Source organism: Chelonia mydas, chromosome 21 (assembly GCF_015237465.2).
Source record: "Chelonia mydas isolate rCheMyd1 chromosome 21, rCheMyd1.pri.v2, whole genome shotgun sequence".
Classification (NCBI taxonomy): domain Eukaryota; kingdom Metazoa; phylum Chordata; order Testudines; family Cheloniidae; genus Chelonia; species Chelonia mydas.
Genome location: NC_051261.2, coordinates 11,762,221 through 11,786,422, shown reverse-complemented (window position 1 = coordinate 11,786,422; position 24,202 = coordinate 11,762,221). Strand labels below are relative to the sequence as shown.

The window sequence follows — 24,202 nt, the reverse complement described above, 5'->3', positions numbered from 1 at the left end:
GAGAGAACATGTGAAGCAGTTTGAGGTTGTGGGATGAGCTCACTATATGTGGATGCCCCTTTTAAAGCAGTTATTGGCGATTGTATTAAATGATCACATTCCATATTTAACACCCAGTTTTAGTTCAATAAGCCCATTGTTTCAGGCTTTCTGCCGACTCAGGAAGAAAATGGTCAGTTTACACTTTGCTTTTGGGCATCTTTACAGCCATTAGAACTACAAACTTAACTTTATTTGTAAATAAAAGCTAAGATGGCAAGCAAGAGGGGATTCTGCAGCGTGTTCCATAATCAGAGCATAGAAAGCCCTTAGTACAGTTACCTAAAGACGCTAAACAAGCTCTTAAGGTATGAACACTGTAGAAAATGCAGCTTCATTCTCAATCAGCAAAAATCTGCAGCACATCAAAAATCTAAACTTTGGAGGCAGCGTAAAACAAATAGAATTTGGGATCAGGACAGCCAGGAAACACTGTCTTGCACTGGCTCAGGTTGTGGGCTGCATAGGGAAGATGTAGAAGTTACAGTGCTGCATAATTCTGTCTTTTCAAATCTAGAAGTAGAGAATTGGAGAAAATGTGCTTGGAAGGTGGTTGCAAAGAGCCTTGAACTTGGGGGAAATGGCCTTTTTGGAGGAAGCTTCATGAAAACAGCTTTTTAGCTTAAGTATCCTACGTGCTTATGATAGCTAACTAACAAAGCAAAGTCTAGTCTAGGAGTAAAGCTGGTGAATTCTTGGTTATGTACAGTATCTTAATAGTTGAACTTCATCTTATTGACACGTCATTTTGCCATGATCCAGCTTTGCTTAGTGAGATGATCTTATGAGATACACTAATGGATCTGTCGTATTGTATGGCAATGTGCAGTGCCTTCATCACAGAAGTTCAGAATAGATCTTAATGGCTTTCTAGATTTCACAAGGAATTGTTTCCCCTTCACATTCAAACTGCCACACCTATTCTGCAGTACTCATACATAAGTCTAACAGTGACAACTTGAAAAATGATTCAACACATTTTTTTCTTGTTTAGGCCTTTGAACTAGCCACAGGAGACTACCTGTTTGAGCCCCACTCTGGAGAAGACTACTCCCGGGATGAAGGTGAGTGTGTCTAGGTGTCTACCCTTTTAAAATGGAATACCAGCAAAGGTGGTGTTGGGTGGATGGAGAAAGCTTTGTGTTATGAGTCACTGAAGCAGAGGCTCCTTGCTTGGGTACATGTCTGCTTGCTTGAGTAAAGAAGTCCCAGGTTAATCGTATTGGAGGGAAACTTGAGGCTTTAATTTCCGGCACTAAGCAGTAAAGGTTCAGTTTCTGTTACTGGATACCTAACAAACACTCCCTTGTCTTTACTGCTGCCTCTTTCACATCTGTTTTAAGATGGGTACCTTCCTGCTCAAAATAAATAGGATCTAAACAGCTTTAATCATTTTCCTCTGCTCCTGATCTGAACCTTGTCTGTTGTAAAATTTATATACACAGGGCCGGCTCTAGGATTTTTGCTGCCCCAAGCAAAAAAAATTGTTGGCCACTCTCGCTTTTTTCATGCCCCCTCCCGGCCCTGCCTCCTCCCCGAGGCATGCCGCATTTCCCCCCCTCATTGCTTCCTGCGGCTCCCCCCTGTAATCCCCTGCCCTAGCTCACCTCCACTCCGCCTGCTCCCTTGAACACGCTGCTGCTCCACTTCTCCCCCCTCCCTCTCAGGTGAGGGAGAGGCAGCGTGTTCAGGGGAGTAGGCAAAGCGGAGGTGAGCGAGAGTGGGGGGGAGGGCAGGAAGTAACGGGGAGGAGTAGAGGAACCGCTCCCCGCCCCAACTCACCTCCGCTCCACCACCGCAGCCTCCCCCGAGCGCTCTGCCTCTCGGCTTCTCCCTCCCTCCACCCAGGCTTGCCACGCAGTGCGGCAAGCCTCGGAGGGAGGGGGGAGAAGCGGAGCAGCGGCGCGCTCAGGGGAGCAGAGGCAAGCTGGGGCAGTGGCGGCATATTTCTAGGGGCGGCATGGCCGGCACCGGAATGCCGCCCCTAGAAATGTGCCACCCCAAGCACCTGCTTGTTTTGCTGGTGCCTAGAGTTGGCCCTGTATATACATAATCTCTGATTTAAGATTCCATATTCCAAATGTGCTTGGTTAAGCTATTGACCCTCTGAGTCAGCACTAGACACAGATTAAAGACCTGGTAGTACCTCCGCAAACACACATGACGCTGAACTATTTATAATATAAATACCTCTTAAGTCGCGTTTTTCATCCGTGGATCTCCATATGTAAATCCCTTTATCCTCACTTACTGTTGGGGAAACTGAGACACAGAGAGGGAAAGTGACTTCCCCAATAGCACGCAGCAGGCCAGGGGCAGAGCAGGGAATAGAATACAAGTTGTCCGAGTCCCAGTCTAGTGCTCTTGCCACTGGACCAAGTTGTCTCAAAGAAAGGTAAATAAAGTGACCATCTCTAAATGTTAGAAACGTGCTATAGCAACAAGTGAAAATTTTACATATAAATATGCAGTGTAACTTCGGCTAATAGCTAATCAGAGTGTAGCCTTTCCTAGTGTTATCTTAACTTGCCCATTTTAGAATTTACAGATAATGGGTTTGCTGCCGAGCTATGACTGTACTGAGTCCATTTCAGAGCTCTGAATTTCAAGCAGATGCTATAAGACTTTGTTCAGAAGAAATACAATTTTTAAAATGGAGCTTTGTCTAGTGAGATGTTCAGCACCACTCCTGTAATTAATCACGGACCGTTTCATTGACAGCCGCTGGCTTTGTTTCACACTTTAAATAGATAGACCTTACGGGAGCAGTGGAATTAGCTAATATTTCATTCCATTTCCCAGTAGCTTAAACAGAGGGAACATTTCTGGTGCCTCTACCACTTGGTTCTGACTTTCTGTTGCCATTTGCTCTGTACTGCATACATTGAAGAAATAACTCACCTTGTTTTCTCTCCATGGACTTGTCAAGAATTCATGGTGCAGCTGCTGTTTCTGTCACTTTAATATCTATCAGTAAGACGACTCCCTAGGAGTAGTAATTTCTTAAAATCCATGTTTAGTTTAACAAGTAAACTTCATTTAACGTTTTTGTAGCAAGTTGGGTTTGTTTTTCTGCATTTCTTGGGTTGGTCCGAATGTCTCTGAATTGGTCCAGAGGCATCTATTTGCACCAGTAAATTCCCTTGACACTTATAACAGGTGCAGTTTGTATGCTGAAAAGCACAATCACATCACACAGCTGGTGTGTGTAATATATGTAAATCCCCCTGATCTAGGAGTCTCTGAGCAGTCTTAATAGGCACTGGAAAAATGCCAAATCTGCATCAGTGACAAGAACCTCTTCCAAACATTCCAGAGCACAGTTTTCCAGGGAGGAAAGTTTGCTTGGATTAAGTTGAGAAATTTCATGCAAGCCTCTTCTCATGAAATTTCTAGCCCAGTTCAGTAGTCAGGGGTTCTGATAAGCGTTCCAAAGATCACAAGCTTTTTATCTGGACTGCAGGTTTTTTGGTTATCCCATAACTGCAGTTTATAAAGTGATCAATTTATATCTGCTCCTTACTTTTTCTCTTTTTTTCACCCTGAATATAGTCTTGTTTAAAAGTCACCTGCGAAGGGGAACGTGTTGCTGTTTTGTTCTTTATAGTGTATAAAGGCCTCAAAGCTGTTTAGAAATGTTCTGCTTGTTTTACATTATAAATATCAGGTCTTGTCTACCCTCGTTAGGATTGGTTAGGGTTTTTTGTTTGGTGCAGGACTTTTCAGGCAGATGGAAAGCTAGTGACATTACATTCATTGTATTAACAGTAGAGTATAGAGGCTCCAGAAAAGGAGCTTTGTGCATCTACGTAATATACGTAGCATGCATGGTCAGAGTCCCTAAAGCACTTACAACTTGAATAGACAAGGATGGAAGAGGAAGTGGAAGCGAAGAGACGTGAAGTGACTTGCCTGTGGCACATGATTGTCTTGTCTCCTGTAGGCTATAATACTTCGGTCTAAATTACGTTGTTGGGTTTAGTGTGTGGGTGGTGTAGGTAGCCTGTGGTATACAGGAGGCCAGACTAGATCTCTTCTGGCCTTAAACTCTGATGCTGGCAAAGCAGTTCAGTGACGGAACTCAGAGCAAACCTAATTCTCAGAGTCTCAGCCTAGTACCTTATCCTAGCCCACACTAGTCCTGTCCATCACAGGACTGAAATCAGAGCAGTGTGGACTGAAAGTGTTTTAGTCTCTGTTTGAAATCGGTTTAAATTCAAATTTCAAACACTTGGAAGAAAAGCTCTCAACCTTTCAGGCACCCTTGTCTCTTCAGTTGAGGGGTGAGTGCCTCCAGGGTATTTCTTTAGACTCAGAGGACTCCTCCAGCATAACTGAGAGACCAAACTGGATATTCCTGATATTTCTTAAAGTGTAAACCACTTGCGCTTTATACATCATAAAGTTAAAATTCCTTCCCCTTCAGCAGATTACCTCTAAACAACTCCTCTGTCCCACGAGATTGTTGTTGAAATAAGCCTTTTACAGCCACTTGTCCTTTCTCCCATCTTTCTGTCCCTTTTATTTTATTCTTCCCCTTCTGTTTTAGACCACATTGCGCATACTGTAGAGCTTCTAGGCAGAATTCCAAGGCACTTTGCCCTATGTGGGAAATATTCACAGGAGCTCTTCGATCACAGAGGTGGTATTTCCCCCCCACCCTTTCCTCCTCCAGGCACCAGGGATGCAGACAATCGGGAGACGGAGCATCCACACCAGTTTTTTGTTCCACACCAGCCCACCTATCAATGAAGAATAGGGTTCCCCAGGTCCCTGAGTTCCTAGAGGGCTGGGAACTACAATCCAAGGATTCTCCTAGTGGAGGAATCTAACTCTGGACTTCATCCATTCCCTCCCAGTTAGTGAAGAAAACAAGTGACAAATTTTCCAAATGGAGGTGTGCATGCTGCTCTGTCAGTGTCCAGAGCTGTTGCTCTGTATGGAGTGCCTTGTATTGATATCTGTTATGTATGTCTCTCTTCTTTCTGAAATGTTTTGGAACACGCAGATCACATTGCATTGATCATAGAACTTCTGGGGAAAATACCTCGCAAGCTCATTGTGGCAGGAAAATATTCCAAGGAGTTTTTCACCAAAAAAGGTAAAAGGAAACAGCAAGTTTTTTCTAGGAGTGCCCTAATGCCTGTTGCTGGAACTACCAGGTAACTAGACCACAGCAAAGCCATAATCTTAAATCTTCTGGCTGCTGCACCAAAGATTCCCACAGGACCAAGGTGCCACTCTGTATGTGTGTTCTTATCTGGCTATTGAGTGCATACCAATGCTCCTCATCTCAACGCTCCCCAGCCATAAGCAGGTTGGAGAGCACTGCTGTGGTCAGCTTGTCAGCTTTGTGGGCTGATTTGGCATCATACAGTCAGTTTTTATCAACTAATGGCTTTAACGTGCTTTTGAATTCCTTTGTCTAGAATTGTCCAAGTCCTTTGCTCAGCTCCTGGCCTACTACTCTAATTCTGCCAGAGCAGCAGTACCCTGTGGTCATGAATATTGAGGTGCTGTTTCAAACCCCAAAGATTGTTCTTCCATGGATTTTCTGAAACGATACAACACTATTTGAGGAAGCGATAGTCCGCTGAGCAATAGGAAGCTGGCAGAATTGTATTAGCCAGGCCGAGAATCTCTTAGAGTAATACTTTTCTGGCATGGTGAGGGCTCTTTAAAGCTACCTAGTGGTTAAAGTGCATCCGTCTTCTCTCCTTTGGGTAGAGCATGAGGACTGAAGTGTGTTGTTCTCTGCTGTCAGGCAGCCTTCACATTTCGCAGTCTGAACTGGAAACACCTGTCTGCTACATGCAGAACCTCTCCCCTCAGACTGGTTCTGAGTGTCTGCAAGTCAGTACAAGTAGTGAGTGGCCTTGTGTTAGTGTCTGTATTTTTTTAGTTATAGTGACTAATCATGTTGTATTGAAACCGTGGGGCTGAAGTAGGAGGAGAGAGATGGGACCTTCTTATAAAACTGGCTGACCTCCAAGGGCAGCTTTATAAAGAGGGAAACCTGGGTTGTTAAAATTCAATTCTTTATGCCCCTAGACAGCATTTACCAAAGCAACACCAGAGTCCTGATACCTCCCGGAGTAACTTGGTAAGCCCCTGTGGTACCATTGGTGACTTACTGTTGATGTATCTGTTTTGTTTTCAGGGGATCTGAAACACATCACCAAACTGAAGCCCTGGGGCCTTTTTGAAGTTCTGGTGGAGAAATACGAGTGGTCCCAAGATGAGGCAGCTGCGTTCACAGACTTCTTATTACCTATGTTGGAGCTGATTCCAGAGAAACGGGCTACAGCAGCTGAGTGTCTCAGGCACCCCTGGCTTAACTCCTAGGGCTTCAACCCAACACCGCAGCCCTACACTCTGGTTTACAGCATAGCATACGTACACCCAGGTGTTCCAACTGCCCCACCCCAGATCCATTTTTTCCCCCCTTGTTCCTTTTCAGTGTGAAGCTCTTCCTTCAAGGCTTCCAAGATTTTAGATAAATTTAACCTGTTCAGTTGAGTTTGCTTATTTGATTAAGCGGAGACTCTTCTCAGCCAGTGGGCATCCTGTGAGCTTTGCCTTGATTGGGCTTTGCCAAAGATTAATTGAGTGACTGGAATACAAAATTGCCCCGAGTCTCTTACCTGTTAGTGTAGGCGTGAGTTGATCTGCATTAGTGTATGTTCCCTTAACTAAATTACACCCATGAAGGGGATATGAAGATCTGTGACTCCCTGACTCCAGGAGTCAGTTTTCCACTGCACGGCCAGTAGCCAGCAGGAGGATGAGAAATGGCAGATTGGTACCTGGGTGATAACTCCATGTGGAACAGAACTTGAAATCCTCCACCCATCCCCAGGTGTCTGTTGCGTTTCTTGGGTGACTTTCCACATTCTTTCCAGTCAAATAATTTTTCTTTAGTTTTAGCCACTGAATCCTATGAAAAGCTGTATTTAAAAACTATTTTTAATACCATTATTTTTCCCCAGTGTTCAGATTAGTTTCTGAATTCAATGAAACCTGCTACGCTCCCTCAAATGCCTGAGCCCTTGGACTAAAACTTCACATGGACAATTTAAAAAAAAAAAAGCAAAAGCTGGAACTGGTTAAATGCACAATCTTCAGAATAGATGTGTGCATGCTTTGTTGGCAGAGTGGTAGTTGGAGTGCAGGCAACTCTTCCTAGACATTTGAGTGAGCTGTAAGTTTTTTGGGGTTTTTTTTGCCCATACTGGCACTTCCTTTGCTTTTTCTGAAGTTGTCATTGCATCAGTGAGCAGTTGGTATTCAGTCTGGAAAGATGGAATGTACTTTCTCTTATTTTGACCATTCAGTTGTGAAGAGGGGCTGGTGGTATCTGTGTGTCACAGCCACACTGTGTTATCTGACTTCGAAACACCACATTTCCAAAGCTTAATGTAAAGATTTCTACTGTGTTAGCTTGCCTTAGGTGCTGGCCTTTAGAAGTAACTTCCCCAATGGGATTGCCTTTTATTTTCTGAGATGAATGAGTACTTGGGGATTAACACAAGGACAGCTGAACTACCTGGTTTGGCTTTTTCCTGTAGACACAGGGTCAGCTTCTGTTTCCTAAAATCACCCCAAATATGGTTGCCCCAGTAGAATATTATATAAGGTTTTTAAACTTCTCAGAGGGGGCTGGGTGTAACAGGTTTGTGGGGGCGGTTATTTTAATTCAAAGTTAAAGCATTGTAGTGTTTGCTAGTTTTACGATGCATCTCTCCTAGGCTTTCCTAAGCGATTTCAGATTCATTGCGTCCTACTCTAAAGCAAGGTTTTGGCAGGGTAGGGACTTGAACAGCCCTTCCTCACCATGGACCAAACAGGCCTTTGGGATCAAGAAGTTCTCAGAGGACAGAAGCTGCCTCAGGACTCTGGAACTCCCAGAAGGCCAAGAAGGCACTATTTGAGACAGTAACACCAAAGCTGCCAGCGAGGCTGTTACATGTCACTCTTGTGTGTGTGTGTTTGAAATCTCAGTTTATCGCAACCTTCCATCCACAAAAGCTGGTGTCCTTATTTAATCCACTTTAAAGGTATAACCATCTTGCCCTATATTTTCTTGCTTGTCCAGCGTAACACCGCCTGGGCCATTGACGAAATCCAGGCTGCATGTCCATTTAGGGGTTCTTAAGTCAGGTTCTCTATGCATAATCTAAGATTAAAGGAAATATACCAAAACAGTTTAAAACTGCTGAATGATTTTCCTGGAATCTGGAATTCCTTCCCCAGCTCCAAGAGTCGCTTCTTTTTCTGTTGTAAAGGGATTACAGACAGGACTGGACTGTGTATTGCTGACCTTCTGTTTTAATACTGTGAAGACTTTTTGGAAGGGTGAATGGAACTTCTGGTGGCGTCACTAGAGCTCACCCTGCCCTGTGCATTTCCACACCCTGGCTGACCTAAAGGAATGAGATCCTCATAGAGGGGTCTGCACGTTGGGTTCTGAGGTATCCGTTCCCCCATCACCACCAGAAGAGGACTTTTTTCCCTCTAGCTCAGTAAAAGAGCCAGCTTGTGGGTTGAAGACACAGAGAGGCAGCTGTCAGGATTCAGTCTTGTCCCTCGTGCTCACTCACTTGGGGTTCACTAAACTTCCAAATTGCCATAAAGTGCTCACTAAAGGATTTGTACTTGCTGTGTTCGTCTAAAACCTGAAGGAAAATACATTTTTATTCTTTCTACTTGAGTGCATTGTCTTTTCTTTGTAAATGCCGTACAATAAAACAGATTATTTAATAACCCACATCTATTCTATTCCTGATATGTTCCCTCGGTAGCTTCATTCAGAGCCATTGTCTGTCCATTAACTTTTGTATTCTGCTAGAGTAGGGAGCCAAGGTTCACGCATTTAGTCTTGAGACCCCATTCACATGCAGTATTGTCTGATCTAGGTAGATGAAATCACAAAATGAGTTGCAAAATCCTTATTTTGCTATCTTCTAAACTAGGAAACACTAAGACGTTGCTATAATAGTTTGTCCCCTTTAAATAGCCATGTGCCAAACTTTGCCATGGTTTTCCATTTAATAGTCCCTAATAGGGAGCCTTAACTGAGGCATCTAGAGCTTTCCTTACTGTAAAACAGGTTCTCAAACTTCATTGCACCATCACCCCCTTTTGACAACAAGTTACTACACGACCTCAGAAGGAGGGGACCAAAACCTGAGCCCTGCCAGGCCGGGGGGGGGGGGGGGGGCCAAAATCCGAGCCCTATTGCCCAGGGTGGAGGGGGATCCTAAAGCCTGGGGCTTCAGCCCGAGAACGGTGGGGGCCTGTAACCTGAGCCCTTCAGCTGTGGGACTTTGGCCCTGGACATTGGGGCTCGGGCTTTGGTCCTGGGCCCCAGGATGTCTAACGCCAGCCCTGGCACTCCCATTAAAATGGGGTCGCAACCCACTGTTTGAGAACCCTTGCTGCAAAAGAAGTATGAAATTGGAAGATCAGGGTGCAGCCTTTCTGGAAGGGACCTGATTTCTAGCAGCTGTAAGGAAACAAACCTTAAGTTCAACTTTGCTTTGTCAGTTTTGGATTTAGAGCTGGCAGTGTTGTCTTTAAGATCCCCAGATCAGAAGAGATCACAGTCCTGGGCAATCTGCAGAATGTGAATATGCAGAAGACTGCTGCAAGTGGGTGTTCACAGTGTGACATGAACTGGTAACTAAATCAAGTTATGCAAGTGGTTCCAACAATGCAGTGATAGGGTGAATTGAGCTGATTTTGAGTGACACCATCTGCTCTTGTGATATATTCTCTGAATTGCCTGCTATATCATGCTGGAGCCCAGCACATTTGTGCCAGAAAAGAGGCTTTATCATGCTTTGCCTTTAATGTTGCTCAGTATGGTGAGAGGTTGTGGAGCCAGTTGAGTCCTAAGGCCAATCTTTCGCTGCACATTAATCCAGTTTCTTGCTGAATTATGTTACTAACTGGACTGTGGCTTTGTTTGTGTCTCCTCTTATGGGTAATTTCAAGGGGCAGCTTCATAGGAAAAAGCCCGTTGAGTTTTTGTTGGAATTTGGGTGTTGAATGGTTTCTCTTGTAGAACAATACTCAAGATTGCAGGAGAAGCAGCCAGGTAAGAAGTAAGTTTTCCAAGGACACTAGCACAACATCAAAACACTGCAGCTTTGCCTTTTATTCTGCAATATTTTCTTGCAACAAGCCAGTACAAAATGTGACTGTAAGTAGCTAAAGCACACACTGGCTCCTCCCTCCTACTCCCCCTTCTGTAATTGATTGGGTCCCTCCCTCCAAATAAACACTGTGAGGGGGTCGAGTTTCCAGCAGCCCCTTGCATGGAATCTTTTCAAGAAATTTGTAGGGAGAATAGAGTTCCTTCAAAATGACCTATAAGAAAAGCATCACGTTTCTGGTAGTTACCTGGTGGGGCTCTAGATGTCCCTGGAAAGAGAAGGAAAAGGTTAAATTACAGTTTTGTTGCATTCTAAAATAGATCAACATAAGGGTTTTTAAATCCCATTGTGTGCAGTAAGTTATTGCTGCTTTAGTGCCATAAGGTACTAAAGCAAAGATGATATAACTAGAAGCAATGGGAATACAGGGTCTTGAAATGCATCCGATGAAGTGAGCTGTAGCTCACGAAAGCTTATGCTCAAATAAATTGGTTAGTCTCTAAGGTGCCACAAGTCCTCCTTTTTCTTTTTGCGGATACAGACTAACACGGCTGCTACTCTGAAACCAAAATTACCAGTAATCTTTCAGGAATCCTGCCAAATATACTTATACTTGGAACAAGTTTAGCAGTAATTTCAAATAGGATTACTTACTGTGGTGTTCAGCTTCTTCATTCATGGCCCTCCTCTGTAAAACAAAGAGCTGTCTTTACACTAGGGTGAGTGGGAGTGTAACGGAGGGAAAGAACAGGAGCAACTGTCTTCAAAAGTTGTATCAGTTTCATGTGTTAAGGGAAAAGGTGACCTCATTGAGGTGGCTAATGAGTGAGAAGGCTGTGTCTCATGCCCTGCTGCATACTGATTGTGGACCAACCTCATACAGTGTCTACTTAATGATGCAGTCTCCTTGCATTCATTTAATAGGTGTGGAAATGGACTAGCCCCTGCCTGAGGTTTCCCTTAACATTTGTTTAATTAATACATGATGCCCATGTGCTTCAGAAACCAAATGCTGTTTGCAGGATGGATAGTGCTGGATACTAATCCATTACCAAGTGCTTTTAACATACACCACCTGGTTTGTGAAATGGGATAGCAATCTCTCCACTACTGAGATGAAATACAAGTCTTAGGATCCTTGTAACCAATTTCTTCCCTGGATGAAATGAATTGACTTTCTCTGCCATTCCTGGTCTAGTCTCTTTGGTGGTGTCAGTTGCCATGTCTGGGTAACGTCTGCCTTCTCCTACCTGATTGGCCTGGAGCCTGTTAATGGTGGGAAAGTACTAATTTCTAGAAAGCAATTAGCCAGGTAGCCACAATGAGTGGGCAGAAGCCTGACCCGGCCTGTACTGTAGAACCTACCTGATCTCCTTGTTCTTGAATATCCCTTCCCCTTTATTTCCCATCTCTACACTTTCCAAGTCACTATAATTCACACCTATCATGGTATCTGGGCCCGATGGGCATGGCTGCAGGCTTTATAGGTGGCAGTGACCATTCAGGGGTTTTGATGTACCCTCTAATAGGCGAGCGGGGGAGAGAACAAAGTGAGGCCATTACCTTTATTTTCTACTTTGAAATCGTCTGGGAGGAGGTTATCTTGCCGGTTCCCTAGAACAAAGGCCAGGAAGGAGAGGATGAGGGCGTCGAGGATCCCAATAATGCAGAGGATGAAGGCCCAGCGCACGGTGCACGCCCCTAGTGTGTATTTGTCAGTTTTGTCCCCGCACATGCGCTTCACTTCATTGGAATCCCAACCATCCGGGTAGATCAGGCAACCTATCATTAGGCCGGCCGCTGCAGGGGGGAAAAACACAGGACGTGAGCACCAGTTGCACGGGGGCTAGTGCACTGCCACCTTGACGGGAGCTGGGTGGAAAGCGTCACCCAAAAAGATTCCTAGATCTTAATTCATCATTTTTTTTTTTTAATGAAGTCATTGTGCCCACTCCCCTTTCCACGAAGGTTCAGCGAGTGCTTGTGCAAAATGGAGCGTAACCGTTCACAGCTCAAAGTGGATCTTCTGTGAGCCTCTTCTCCTGGAACCTAATCATCCGTTAGCATCACGCAGCACCTCAGGCTGTGCTCCTGGACACTAACGGCAGAGCCACTGCTGTTGACGGCGCAGGATCCGGCTCGGAATAGAACCAGCACTGTCTGTTACGTGCCCATGACTACGAACCACCAGCTCCAAGAGCGAGCTGTGGGCTAAATGGACATCACAGAACAGCTCGCTGCTGAATAAACTACAGCACATCCCTTTCGACTGCTCTGTGCCTTATTCTCCACGGCTGGTGAAATGGAGAGGAAAGTTGCCTCTGTAAAGCAGTTTCTTGGCTGAAAAATACCCTACAAAGCTGTTTCTACATTCTAGCATCAATACCAGACCCACCCTCAAAGGCTGAATTGTGCTAAATGATGAGTTTATTAAAATGGTTTAGCTCTGGTCTCCAACTCAGGCAGCTACAGGTAGTTCAGACTCTTACCGACCAATCTGATTAGTTCCTCCCCCCAAACCATCTTCCCATAATAACCAGGTTGCACTTTTCTATTGTAAACCTCAAAGTGCTCCACTCAGGTGGGTATTTATCCTTCCAGTCGGAGAAGTGAGGCACTGAGGTAGGAAGAGAGAGAATCAAAAGCGCCTCACGATGAATTTTAGTCCTCGAGCAAGTGGCGTAACGCCCGGCAATTGTTGTTTTGCATCCAGTGCACGGTGTTGATGTGATCTCACTTTCCTGAAGCCTAGTTATATGGGAGCAAGGGCGGCTCTAAAGAGAAAAGTTACCCAAGTGCAGCTAGAACAGTACCGTTAAAGGGGTACAACATCCACCCCACACCCCCGTGTGCATGAAGTTATAGCAATATCCAGGTGTCGTTTATTTCCACAGCGGGAGGCGAATAAGCTACAGTAGTGCAAACTACCTTTCTAGCAGTGTAACTATCCGCAGTTGGGGTTGTCCCAGTGTAACTATTTTGGTTACCCACACAGTCAGACCGGTACCAAACCCGTGAGGCCAGGAGCACAACGCTCTTTGCGACAGGAAAGGCTGCTGCAAAACCTCCCAGTAACTTGGTCGCCTTGGCAACGCCCTTCCATTCCAGCATGAATATGCAACAGCATCCTGTCAAAGGCACCATCTCCCTCCCTAGGAATTGTCCCCTCCTAATGGCTTAAAAGAGATTTTCAGTGGACTTGTTTGGGCTGGAGGAACTTGTCTTACCCTTTGTTTAACCAGTGTTGGGCTAACCTCGGTCTAGGTGTATTTTATTGCAGCCCAAGGGATTGACCCCCAGGTTAATTTTGAAATGGGTTCACTTGGAATCCCCCGTGGTCAACTCCTTTTGTAAACAGTTAGCCTATCGCTGGGAGTGTACGCGACCCAGTGGTCTGATCCGTTCCTGGTCCTGAGCTGCTTTCGCTTGTGTGCCATGTCTGCACTGTAAGACACCGTTCCTGCTGCTAACTAGAGCAAATGCAGCAGTGGCTTCATTTTCCTTTTCGGCCGGGTAGCTCATCTGCCGAAGTCACAAAGGGGCTTTGGCTGCTGAGTACGGTCTAGACTCTCTGAAGAGTCATTACAGGTGACTCTTGGGTGCTAGCCCTCAGAGGAGGATGCCTGGGGTCCTAGTCCCAGTTTGCCACTGGCTGATTGTAAAGAAGTGGTTGGGGGGAGTTGTGGAGTTTAATTTTTCATACTAATGTTTGTATGATGCCTAGCACCGTGTGTGGGCTCCTGGCATCAAGTGATGAATATTTTGAGAGGAAAGGCGGGTAGTGGGGATGCTGACCTCAGTGCCCACATGAAGGACTCCTTGTATTCTTCCCCATTAGTTCCTTGTGTGCCACCCTCCTATCTGTGTCTATTTCAGGGGCTCCCTGCCATTCCCTCTGCCCTTCCCCCTATGCCAGGGGCTCTTTCTGTCCCCTATGTCCCCATCCCATACAACTGTCTCCTCTGCTCCGGGGCTTTGCACAAACAAACCGGGAAATGCTATCCAACCAAGAGCGGGGCCACGCCAGCTTGGCCTGACAGGCAGCAAAGGCTTGTTACTATTATGTGAGACAGGGACTGTCACGTTTGGCCAAAGGTATTGGCCAGTTGCCCACATGAGGACGTAATAAGGGCCTTGCCATGGTTAAATTAACCAATAGGCGTTGTAGGCATTTCAGATTCCGAGCAGGGATTCTCTTTTCAGATGTGTGTGCCTAACACAATGGTTGATTTGGAGCTCCTAAGCTACCCTAATACAAATACCACTGCAATGAGTTCTTCAAAATGTCCACATACAGCTCACACCAAAAGCTTTACAAAGCAACTTTCTGAGCAGATTGAAAGAGACTTCACTGCTCTTCACCCTCCCTCTCCCTCACCCCCCCCCCCCCCAACTCTCTGGGTCGGGGCCAATATGTTTATACAATATCTAGCACAAGGGCAGCCTAAAGTGCAAATGTTCTATCCATTGCAAATCCACATCCTATATAACTTCAATGCACATCCTTCTGCGAGAAACATGCACTTCCCTCGTACGCTACAGGAATGTTCCTGGGCCAAGAGCTCTGGACTGAGAAACTATTTCTCTCCATGGCACACGCCCTCTCTCCGGTGACACGCAGCTAATGGTTCCCTGAAGTCGCTGTGCGCTCGTGGTTATTGTACTTTGATATGCTGTTTAAATTCTGATGCATCAGGTGACAGCAGGTTAGCAGCAGCACCATCCATCCCTCTTGCTATTCAGTGGTGTAAAGATGCTGCGGTTGCCCCCCCCTACACACACACACACCCCTTCCCTGAAGCCTCCATGTCTCTCTGTCACTGAGATCACTGTAGGCCAGAGAACATTCTCAGGACGGTGGATAGCTGCTGCCTGGCAACGGTTTGCTGAGGGTTTTTTCAAAGGCTTGGGGGGAGGACAGTAGTAAGGGCATTTGTGCATCTTACTGGCTCTCCATAAGCCATCTCTCTTCATTTAGAAGCTGTGCCTTCCGGTACACTTAATTACCTTCCCCTGCAGCTCGGTGTGGAGGAGGAGGGGGACGGGCGGGGAAGCTTTAAAGGAATACCTACATCTTGGGCTGAGATGTGATCCTGATACAAATAAAATAGAGGCTCCACCTCACCCTTTATGCCCCTGCTCCACCTGCACCTAAAATAACTAGCTGCCTGGTGCCTGCTCAGTCTGAATGTAAGAACGGCCATAAGACCAATTGTCCATCTGGCCCAGCGTCCTGTCTCTGACAGCAGCCAATGCCAGATGTTTCAAAGGGCCTAAACAGAACAGGGCACTTAGCAAGTGATCCATTGTTCAGTCCCAGGTTCTGGCACTCAGAGGCTCAGGGACACCCAGAGCACCGGGTTGCATACCTGACCATCTTGGCTAATAGCCATGATTGACCTATCCTCCATAAACTTATCTAATTCTGTTTTGAACCCAGTTTATACTTTTGGTTGTCACAATGTCCCCTGGCAATGAGTTCCACAGGTTGACTGTGCGTTGTGTGAAGTACTTCCTTATGTTTGTTTTAAACCTGTTGCCTATAATTTCATTGGGTGACTCCTGGTTCATGTGTTCTGCGAATGGGTAAATAACACTTCCCTAGTCACTTTCTCCGCACCAGTCATGGTTTTATAGACCGCTATCCTATCCCCAGCCTCAGCTGTCTCTTTTCCAAGCTGAACGGTCCCAGTCTTTTAAATATCTCCTTATACAGAAATTATTCCATACCCCTAATCATTTTTGTTGCCCTGCTCTGTACCTTTTCCAATTCGAATATATCTTTTTTGAGATGGGGTGACTAAAACTCCATGCAGTATTCAAGATGTGGGCGTACTATGGATTTAAGTGCCATGATGATATTTACTGTCTTATTATCAATCACTTTCCTAACGTCTCCTAACCTTCTGTTAGCTTTTTTGACTGCTGCTGCACACTGAGCAGATGTTTTCAGAGAATAATCCACGACGATTCCAAGATCTCTTGAGTGGTAATAGCTAATTTAGACCCCAACATTCTGTATGTACAGTAGGGATTATGTTTTCCACTGTGCATTACTTTGCACTTATCAACATTGAATTACTGGGCTGGCTGATGGTGTCAGGGCTGTGAGCCACAGCAGAATACCATTTAAGGCACCCAGAGTTGCAGGGCGAGGGTGACACAACCCCTCACTGGCCTGGTTGAAACCCTCAGTGTCAACAAACCATTAGAGTCTGTGGCAGAGTCACAGAATTGAACCCGCATCGCCCGAGTCTCAGCTTTAACCCAGACAATCCTTCCTCTCAGCCCATCAGCTGCCACTCGAGCCTTTTATCACCGCTGGCGTCCCTTCCACGCCCCCCACCAGCTTTGAGATGTGATAGAGAAATCAGAGAGAAGCTACAGGCTCTGTCCATGGTGCTAGCACAATCTGCTGCAGGCGGGGAGAGCCCCTGACATGAGGCCGGCCAGCCATGCCTCCAGGGCTGATCAGCGGAGCTAGGACTGCAGGTTAGACTGGCGGCTACTGGACTGCTAGACCCAGATTGTGACTCAGTCAACAGGGACGACAGAGGCTGCTGAAAGGCTGAGGTGGCTTGGAGGCAGGTGTATGTTTCAGGAAAACTAAGACCGTGTGAGATGGAAGGATGGCTGTGTGGTTAAAGCACTCGGGCGATCTCAGTTCAATTCCCATCCTGCCAAAAGACTGCCTATGTGCCTTGGGCAAATCACGTAGCCCAATATTGTCATAACTGCCCAGTTCATTTGGGTGCCTAACCTGAGACATCTAAAAAAGACCCTGGTTTTCAGTAAGTGCAGAGCCCCCCACCCTCTGACAACCGGACCCCTTAAAAGTGTCTCATGTTGGGCACCTAAAACCACTCATCACTTCTGAAAATCTTGGCCTTAATCTCTGTGTGCCTCAGTTTGCTATCTGTAAAATGGGGATAGTCATGCTCCCTTTGTCTGGTCTACTTCCGTTGTGATCTCCTCAGCACCGGGCGTCTCTCGCGGTCTGCTTGCCCAGCGGCCGGGGCCTCTGTGACCTCCTTTTGTACCAGGAATATAAGAGTCTCTGCGGCCACAGAACAGTCTACCGGGCGACTTGGTGCAGCCGCATGGTTTGCAGTATTGAAAACTAGAGTGGGCAAAGCCCTAAACATATCGACTCTCAAGAACAGTTCAGCACAGGCCAGGGCGAGGGTGGTGTGGGTTGGACTGGACAATATCATGGCTTCCTTGGCATGGATGAGTTTGGTTGCCTTTGTCTAAAGACATACCCCACCCCCACCCCCCCGCCATCCCCGCAGGAAGGAAATCTGGCGGTGTGTTTGAAACATGTGTTCCCTAGGAAAGCACAGGCCTGGCTGCAGGGCTGCTGCCTCTCTGGGGCAGGTTGCATTGTCCATTTGCTAGCAGCCAGATCATGCACAGCCTGAAACCCTTCCTTCACCATGGGATTTCCAATGTCCAAACCCAAATCCTCCATCAGTGCCCCCAGCTCCAGCACACTAATGCCCTAGCGCTTCTCAGAGGGAGTTAAAAGCCAGGGCCTCCCAGCCTGGCTGTCCTCTGTCTATTTGTTCTACCTTAACTAGCATGGGCAGGTAATAGCTTTTAGCCTCCATATTTCATCTTTGATGGACGTAAGAGGAAGGTGGCTGGCTGTCAGTCATATCCCAAGCCCTCCTTTACCCTAATCAGATAAAGGCTTTATTTTATTAAGGAGATTGAACTCTCTCGCCATGTTTCTCTCTATTATTAATCTGTTTAAAAGCCACGTGTCACCTGAACAGAGCACAGCTCCTAACCCTTCCCTCTCTGATCTGTCTGCCTCCAAAGGGAAAAGATGGGGAGAAAGGACTAAGACTTCACTGCTTTCTTTAGAAAACCAAGTTCCTTCCCATGTGCTGCATTGTTTCCCCTTGTGTCATGTTAACAGCAGAAGCAAAGATATAAGAAATTGCTACTCAAATCCTCTGGGGCGGGAAACCTTTGGTTATTCAGGTTCCTTGGACTTTTGAACTGCTTCCAAGCCTCTTATCTTAATCTTTGAGTTTGTTTCCTTTAGACCAGTTGGAATTAGCTGATACCTTAAGGGCTAAAGTCTGCCCTGCTGCAGTTCCATTGCCTGCAGGGCCTTTCCACCAGCGCTGAAGCTGGCCCGACTTTCTCTATCTCCGTGGCATTTTCACCACCAGCAAGGCTCCCCGCCTGCTGAGCCAAGCAGGAACTGGAACAGGATGCTGCCTTCCTCTTTGACATCAATATTTCAGGAGGCTGGGGATGATGGGATTGGATTTCAGCAGCTTCTCACTGCAACAGGGAAAGCACACAGCCTTCACCATGCCCCTTGCCTCTGAGGACTAGCATCACTGGCAGGGTTTAATTAATGTCAGTTCCACCCAGTAAACCCCAGGCTAAGCTGAATGGGTTGTGTAGCCTGGAAAGTTGTTACCCTTCTGTCCCAAGCGTTACGGTAAGATGCGTGCCCTACTTTCTGATGTGCTGGGTAAACAAAAGGAGCACTGACCAACAGTGGCTGTAAATTGCCTCGCCATATTAGTCTGCTCATGCTTGTCAGCTCCCTGACCTGGCATCTGCTTGGCCTGTAGTGGCTGCAACCTGAGTTCATTAGGTGGATAATTTTATGTCCAATAATGCTTGCCTTACCGCAAGCCAATCAAGTCCCATACCTCAGAGCATCAGGTGCCTGCCATAGCAGTTGGGAGGGAATTTCCCTGCCCTGCACAGAACTGCACTTCTTGCTGGGTGCCTATGGGCTTTGCTTCATATGCCTCTAAAGCATCACCTACTGGCTTCTGCAGAGGGTGGAGAGGCTTAATTGACTAACAGTCTGTGCTAATATGGCAAACCTTGACCTCGTGTCCCATTTTAACTCATGCTCCTCATTTGTTCTCTGCAAGTCAGGAACCAATTACAGGGCATGAGTTTTAGAGACAGGGAACCACCCCTCCTCCAATGGCAGAGGGGGCAGTGAGAGAGGCGGGTGCTCTGGGCCTCAGACCCACATTCGTTCCTGGCTTTCTCACCTGTTTGTTTAACTGGAAAGGATTTTGTCCTTCCGCTCTAAGTAGCGCAGGAAAACCGCACGCATGCATGTTTGCTTCACCCAGCATCTTTCAGTCCAGAACTGGCCTGGCCTTGCAAGCTGATGTTTCTCTGAGCTGGTTCCTACCTTACAGAACTAAACTTTGGGCAGAAGGGGCTAGTGGAAAATTCCCCCCCGCTCCAGGGGAGGCCCCGCTGCAATCAATAGGGGAGTTCATGTAGGATGGGGCTTCTCATGATGAGTAAAGTATTCGAATGTGGCCCTTTATATCTGCCTAAAGTAAAGCTAGATCCAGCTAAATGTTTAGAGGGAACATGGCTCTGACTGAGCAGTTCTCCCCTTCGTGCGTCAGCAAGTGCAGCTACTGCACCAGCAAGAGCATGGCTTACCTAGGTGCAATGAGTCCGACAGGTCTGAGCTCACTTCCCGAGGGCCTGGTTTCCATGTTGCAAAACCACTCTCACATTTGGCCCTAAATGGCACCTTTACTGGTAATGTGGCCTAGCAGATGGAGCACTGAACTGGAACTCCGGCGACCTGGCTCTGGCACGGGCCTGCTGGGTGACTTGGGGCAAGTCACACCACTGGTCTGTGCCTCGGTTTCCCCATTTGTAAAATAGGGGTGATGCTAATGACCTCCTTTGCGAAGCACTTTGAGATCCACTGATGAAAAGTGCCCTGGAAGAGCTAGGTATTACTATTATTACTGGCAGTCTCAGCAGAGACCCCCATGAGTGTGTGGCTCAGGAAGACTATAAACTACCTTCTTCCTCTGGGACGTCACCTACCAGGGCAGGAATGAGGCACAAAGGTAGATGGGGATCTCAGATACCTGAACGGGCCTGTTTTGTGGCCCGGGAGGAGATCAGGTTCTAATTCTGTCCCTCTGGCTCCTTTCACCAGCATTAAATTGACCCAAATTGTAGAAGAAAAAATACAGAGTAAGTTTCTCTGTTCGGTCTGCAGTTGCCAGCCTTTTATATTGCTTCCCCCAGCTCTGGGAATGTCCTGATCTCAGATGGGCCCTGCAGAGGCTATGGTAACACAAACAGTAAGGAGGTGGCCCTCAGCCACGGGTGCATTTTTGCCCCTGGGACGGACGGGGTTGGGCTGTACCCCCTGGAGCTACTCACCTGCCGCCAGCTGCATCCAGGCACAGATGTTGTAGACGGTGGCTGAATTGCAGAAGAAGAACAGGCTGAAGCAGAGGATGCAGCCAATGATGAGGAAGGTGGAGATGCCCACGAAGAACATGGCCGTTTTGAAGGCACTGGAGGGGATGGTGCCAAAGTCCAGGGGGCTGCCCTTGCAGATGAGCTCGCCGGTCAGGGCGTTGCCAATGCAGTAGGAGAAGAGGCCGAAGTAGCCGGCCTGGGGGGTGTCGATGCTGTCGCCGATCCAGTAGGGTTGGATGAAGCTCACCACCATGACGATGGCGAAGCAGAGGGTGAAGAGCGCCCACAGCACCCCCATGGCCCGGGCGTTCCGGACGTAGTTGGTGTGATAGATCCGGGCTGCTTCCTGGGCTGGCAGCATCTTCCCCATGGCGCGGCTGGGTGGGCTGCTTCTGGGCTGGCCCAGGGCTGGGCGCGTGGGGCCGGGGGCTCCCTGGCTGGGGGGGCTGCCTCCTGCTGGGCGCCCAGGGAAGTCAGTGAGGGGGGAGGGTGCCCTGCACCTGCACCCCCCGACCCAGGGGGCGGCTCTGGGCCCACAGCCCCGTGTTCAGGGCCCAGCTCTGGCGAGCAAGCTCCGTGTCCAGATTCTCGGCTCCAGCCCCAGTGCTCCCTCTCCGGCCGGCGATGGGCGGCCCGGCTCCCAGCTGCGCTCCCGGGGGACCAGCCGCTTCCTCCCAGCCCCTGCCAGCCCCGTGTCTCCCGGCGCCGCTGCCTCCGCCCCCGCGCCCGCCCCCTTCGTCCCCCGGCAGCGGGCTCGGCCCCCTGCGCCTCCCCGGGGCCCCTGCGCGCCCCGCGCCCCCGGCCCGGCGCCTCCTGCGCGCTGCGCTCCGGGAGCGCGATTCAGCACCGCGGAGAGCTCCCGCCGGGGAGCCGCCCGGCCCGGCCTGCGCAAAGGGGCAGGGGGCGGCGGATCCTCGCCCTGGGGTGGGGGGCAGCTGCCCTGGGGGGAGCCCTGCCCGTCACTGGCGCCCCCTCCCCTCCGATCGCGCCCTTGTAAGCCCGCGGGTGGGGGTGGGGGGCTGGATGGAGAGATCTAGGGTGAGAACAAGCCAAGGAGCCATGGCGCATGGCCCTGCCCCCTCCTACCCCCAGGTGCCTGCGGCCCCCCCCCCCGCAGCCAAGCCCCCACCTCCCAGACACGCTCTTCCTCTGTCCATCATCCACTGCACATCAGCTGGGGGCCCCGCCCCGGTCCAAGCAACCAATCAGGGACTAGCCCCTGGATGGGGGCAGGGGGCTGTGCCTAAAACAAGGGCCAGGAAAGGTGGGGAACCAGCCAACCAGCTCTGGGGCTTGTGGGGGGAAGGACAGCGTGGTTATAGGGCCGGGTCTTCAGTGGGGGGGAAATCACGGCAGCTCCATTGAAGTTAATGGTTCATTTAGCCCTACAGAGAAGCACCCTTTTTATACAGGGGGGCTGGTACAATCTGTATAGTGGGGGTGCTGAGAGCCACTGAACTAAACTGGTTTCAGAGTAACAGCCGTGTTAGTCTGTATTCGCAAAAAGAAAAGGAGGACTTGTGGCACCTTAGAGACTAACCAATTTATTTGAGCATCAGCTTTCGTGAGTTTACAACTAAACTGTAAACCCTGGACATGATGGAAACCACTTCAAGCCCGGGGGGGGGGTGGCAGCCCCCCTAGTTCCAGCACCGGTGTTTTTATGTTTTAATTCTGGTGAAAGTGCTGGATTGACCATCCCAGATGGGGAAGTCCTGTTGATTCGCAGATCAGATACAATGCAGGCAACGCCAGTGAGTTTTCTCCTTCTTACTCAGCCTAGCTGCTCCTTACGTAGCTGTATCTATGCTGGCGATTCGGGGGGAAATCTTCCCCCCCCCCCTTGCCCTAGCCTCAGTGGTGCTAGCACTTCACAGGCCACGGCAAATGGCGGAGGCAGGATACGTGCCTGTCTCATCTAACCCTGCTCTGTGGCTAACACCAGGGGCAGAGCAAGGCCCGTGACCTGTCCATAACTTGTACTATATACCACTAACTAAAAGTTGCACTGGGGGGGGGCACGCACAGGTGCTCTGGGGGGTGCAGTCCAGAGGTGGTGGGAGGGTGGCCTAGGAATCCTGCTAGTCTTTGGGGGGAGGCAGGCAGCGGCATGTGGCCCAGGACCCTTGCCGGTGCTGGGGGATGGGGGGGAGGCAGCGGTGCGCAGCCTGGGCCCCCAGCTGGTGTTGGGGGGGCGGGTTGGCGGGGCTGGCAGGCTCCCTACCTGGCTCCGACCAGCATGTCCGTGCAGCTCCTAGCAGGAGGGAATGCCAGGGGGGCTCCACGCACTGCTCCAGCCACAAGCACTTGCTCCGCAGCTCCCATTGGCCAGGAACCACAGCCAATGGGAGCTGCGGGGACGGTGCCTGCAGGCAGGGGCAGTATGCAGAGTCCCCGACCCCTCCGCCTAGGAGCTCCAGGGACATGCCGACTGCTTCCAAGAGCCCCCCCTCAATATAAGCACTGCCCCACACCCCAAACCCCTGCCCCAGCCCTGAGCCCCCTCCCACACCCAAACTGCTGCTGCCCGGCCAGAGGGTATATTTCAGGGGCATGTGACTCCTTTGAGAGAGAGGGGTAAAATTACTAATAATATCGTATGTGCAGTGGCAGTTCCCCAATTCATATCTTAAGAAGCCTGTGACCCTGTAGGATGTGGTCTCAGGGTAGCCAACACCCTGCTATATGAGGGATTTTTGTGGGACTTTTGGACCAGAGGGCCTTAGGGTAGTCAAAACCTTGCTCTGGGGGACATTTGACAGACCAAGTACTTGAGAAGAGAAGAGAAGAAGAGGTCTCCATTAAGGACCGGTAGCTATACCTGCTTTGTTTGCCAATCAGAATACTGTGTAGGGCCAATGTAGTTCCTGAGGGTTTATGCCTGGGGAACTGAGGCTTATTAAGAAGACGTATTGTATATCCTTTTACTGCTTGTGTGATTCTTTCTCAAATTGATTGCTGTGCATTGAACAAATTATATCTGAATTTTCACTGGTACCGGTAACAATCTGCCCAGCTGAGGGCCATTAAAGATCCGTTTCAACAGTAAGGACAATAAAAAGGGGGGCTGGAGAAACTCACCTGCTGCTTACCGTCTGTTATCGCCCAGGATGGCTAACAAAAAGGCTGCAAACTGAAAGGGTAGCAAACGAGTTAATCATTGTTCAAAGCAGACGGAGTGTAACAGGTGTGAAACCTGCGCCGGTCCCAGAGCTGGGTTCCTTTTATCATCCAGTCAACCTGAGTCACTGAAATATATTTTAAAGCAAATATATCCAAGAACAGGTGCTGTTTGCCAGATCCTTCTCGAGGCTCAATGCTGCCAAGTATTTATTAGTAACGCTGTGGAGTTCTAGCGGACACTTTACGGGAGCGCAAGGTACACCTGGCCTGGCTGAGGTGAGAAGGTGGGCTGAATGTTTACAGGTTTTTGTCACAGTGCCCTGGCTAATTTGTATTCAGATGCTACTAAGTGGAATGCCCACTCTTTTAGATGCATCTGGTTTTACTGGAGAAATAAGTTTCCTCGCCCCCTTGTGGCACATTGTTTGGCACTGAAGTGGTTAAGTGGACTAGATTTACTGATACAGGTTTGCAAAGCAGCAGAATCAACTTTCATTTTATTATCGTATCCCTTTAAAATGAGCTAATAAAGGAGAGAGGATTGTCCAGTGCTTAGATCATGGGACCGGGCGCCTGGAGTTCTGGATTCTATTCCCAGCTTGGCCACCAAAGTCACCGTGTACAAGTCACTTTACCTCTTTGTGACTTGGATT

The 24,202-nt window shown here is 48.4% G+C and overlaps 2 protein-coding genes across 4 annotated transcripts in view; one reads left to right on the top strand and one right to left on the bottom strand.

The window, feature by feature from the left end:
• Positions 1 to 8,806, top strand: part of SRPK1 (SRSF protein kinase 1) — a 46,497-nt gene extending 37,691 nt beyond the window's left edge. For all 3 annotated transcript variants that reach the window (XM_037884817.2, XM_037884818.2, XM_043533422.1), the window contains 3 exons: positions 1,034 to 1,103; positions 5,048 to 5,140; positions 6,200 to 8,806. In XM_037884817.2, coding sequence (XP_037740745.2) covers positions 1,034 to 1,103; positions 5,048 to 5,140; positions 6,200 to 6,384 — 348 coding nt within the window. In that variant the 3' untranslated portion in view covers positions 6,385 to 8,806. The remainder of the gene's footprint in view (positions 1 to 1,033; positions 1,104 to 5,047; positions 5,141 to 6,199) is intronic.
• Positions 8,807 to 10,178: 1,372 nt separating this feature from the next.
• On the bottom strand, positions 10,179 to 21,133 carry LHFPL5 (LHFPL tetraspan subfamily member 5). The gene is made up of 4 exons (XM_007063487.3): positions 20,385 to 21,133; positions 11,760 to 11,996; positions 10,851 to 10,884; positions 10,179 to 10,464 (listed from the first exon to the last, which is right to left on the bottom strand). Exons 1-3 carry the CDS (start codon positions 20,794 to 20,796, stop codon positions 10,868 to 10,870), a joined length of 666 nt encoding a protein of 221 aa, XP_007063549.1. The 5' UTR covers positions 20,797 to 21,133; the 3' UTR covers positions 10,179 to 10,464; positions 10,851 to 10,867.
• Between the last annotated feature and the right edge of the window lie 3,069 nt (positions 21,134 to 24,202).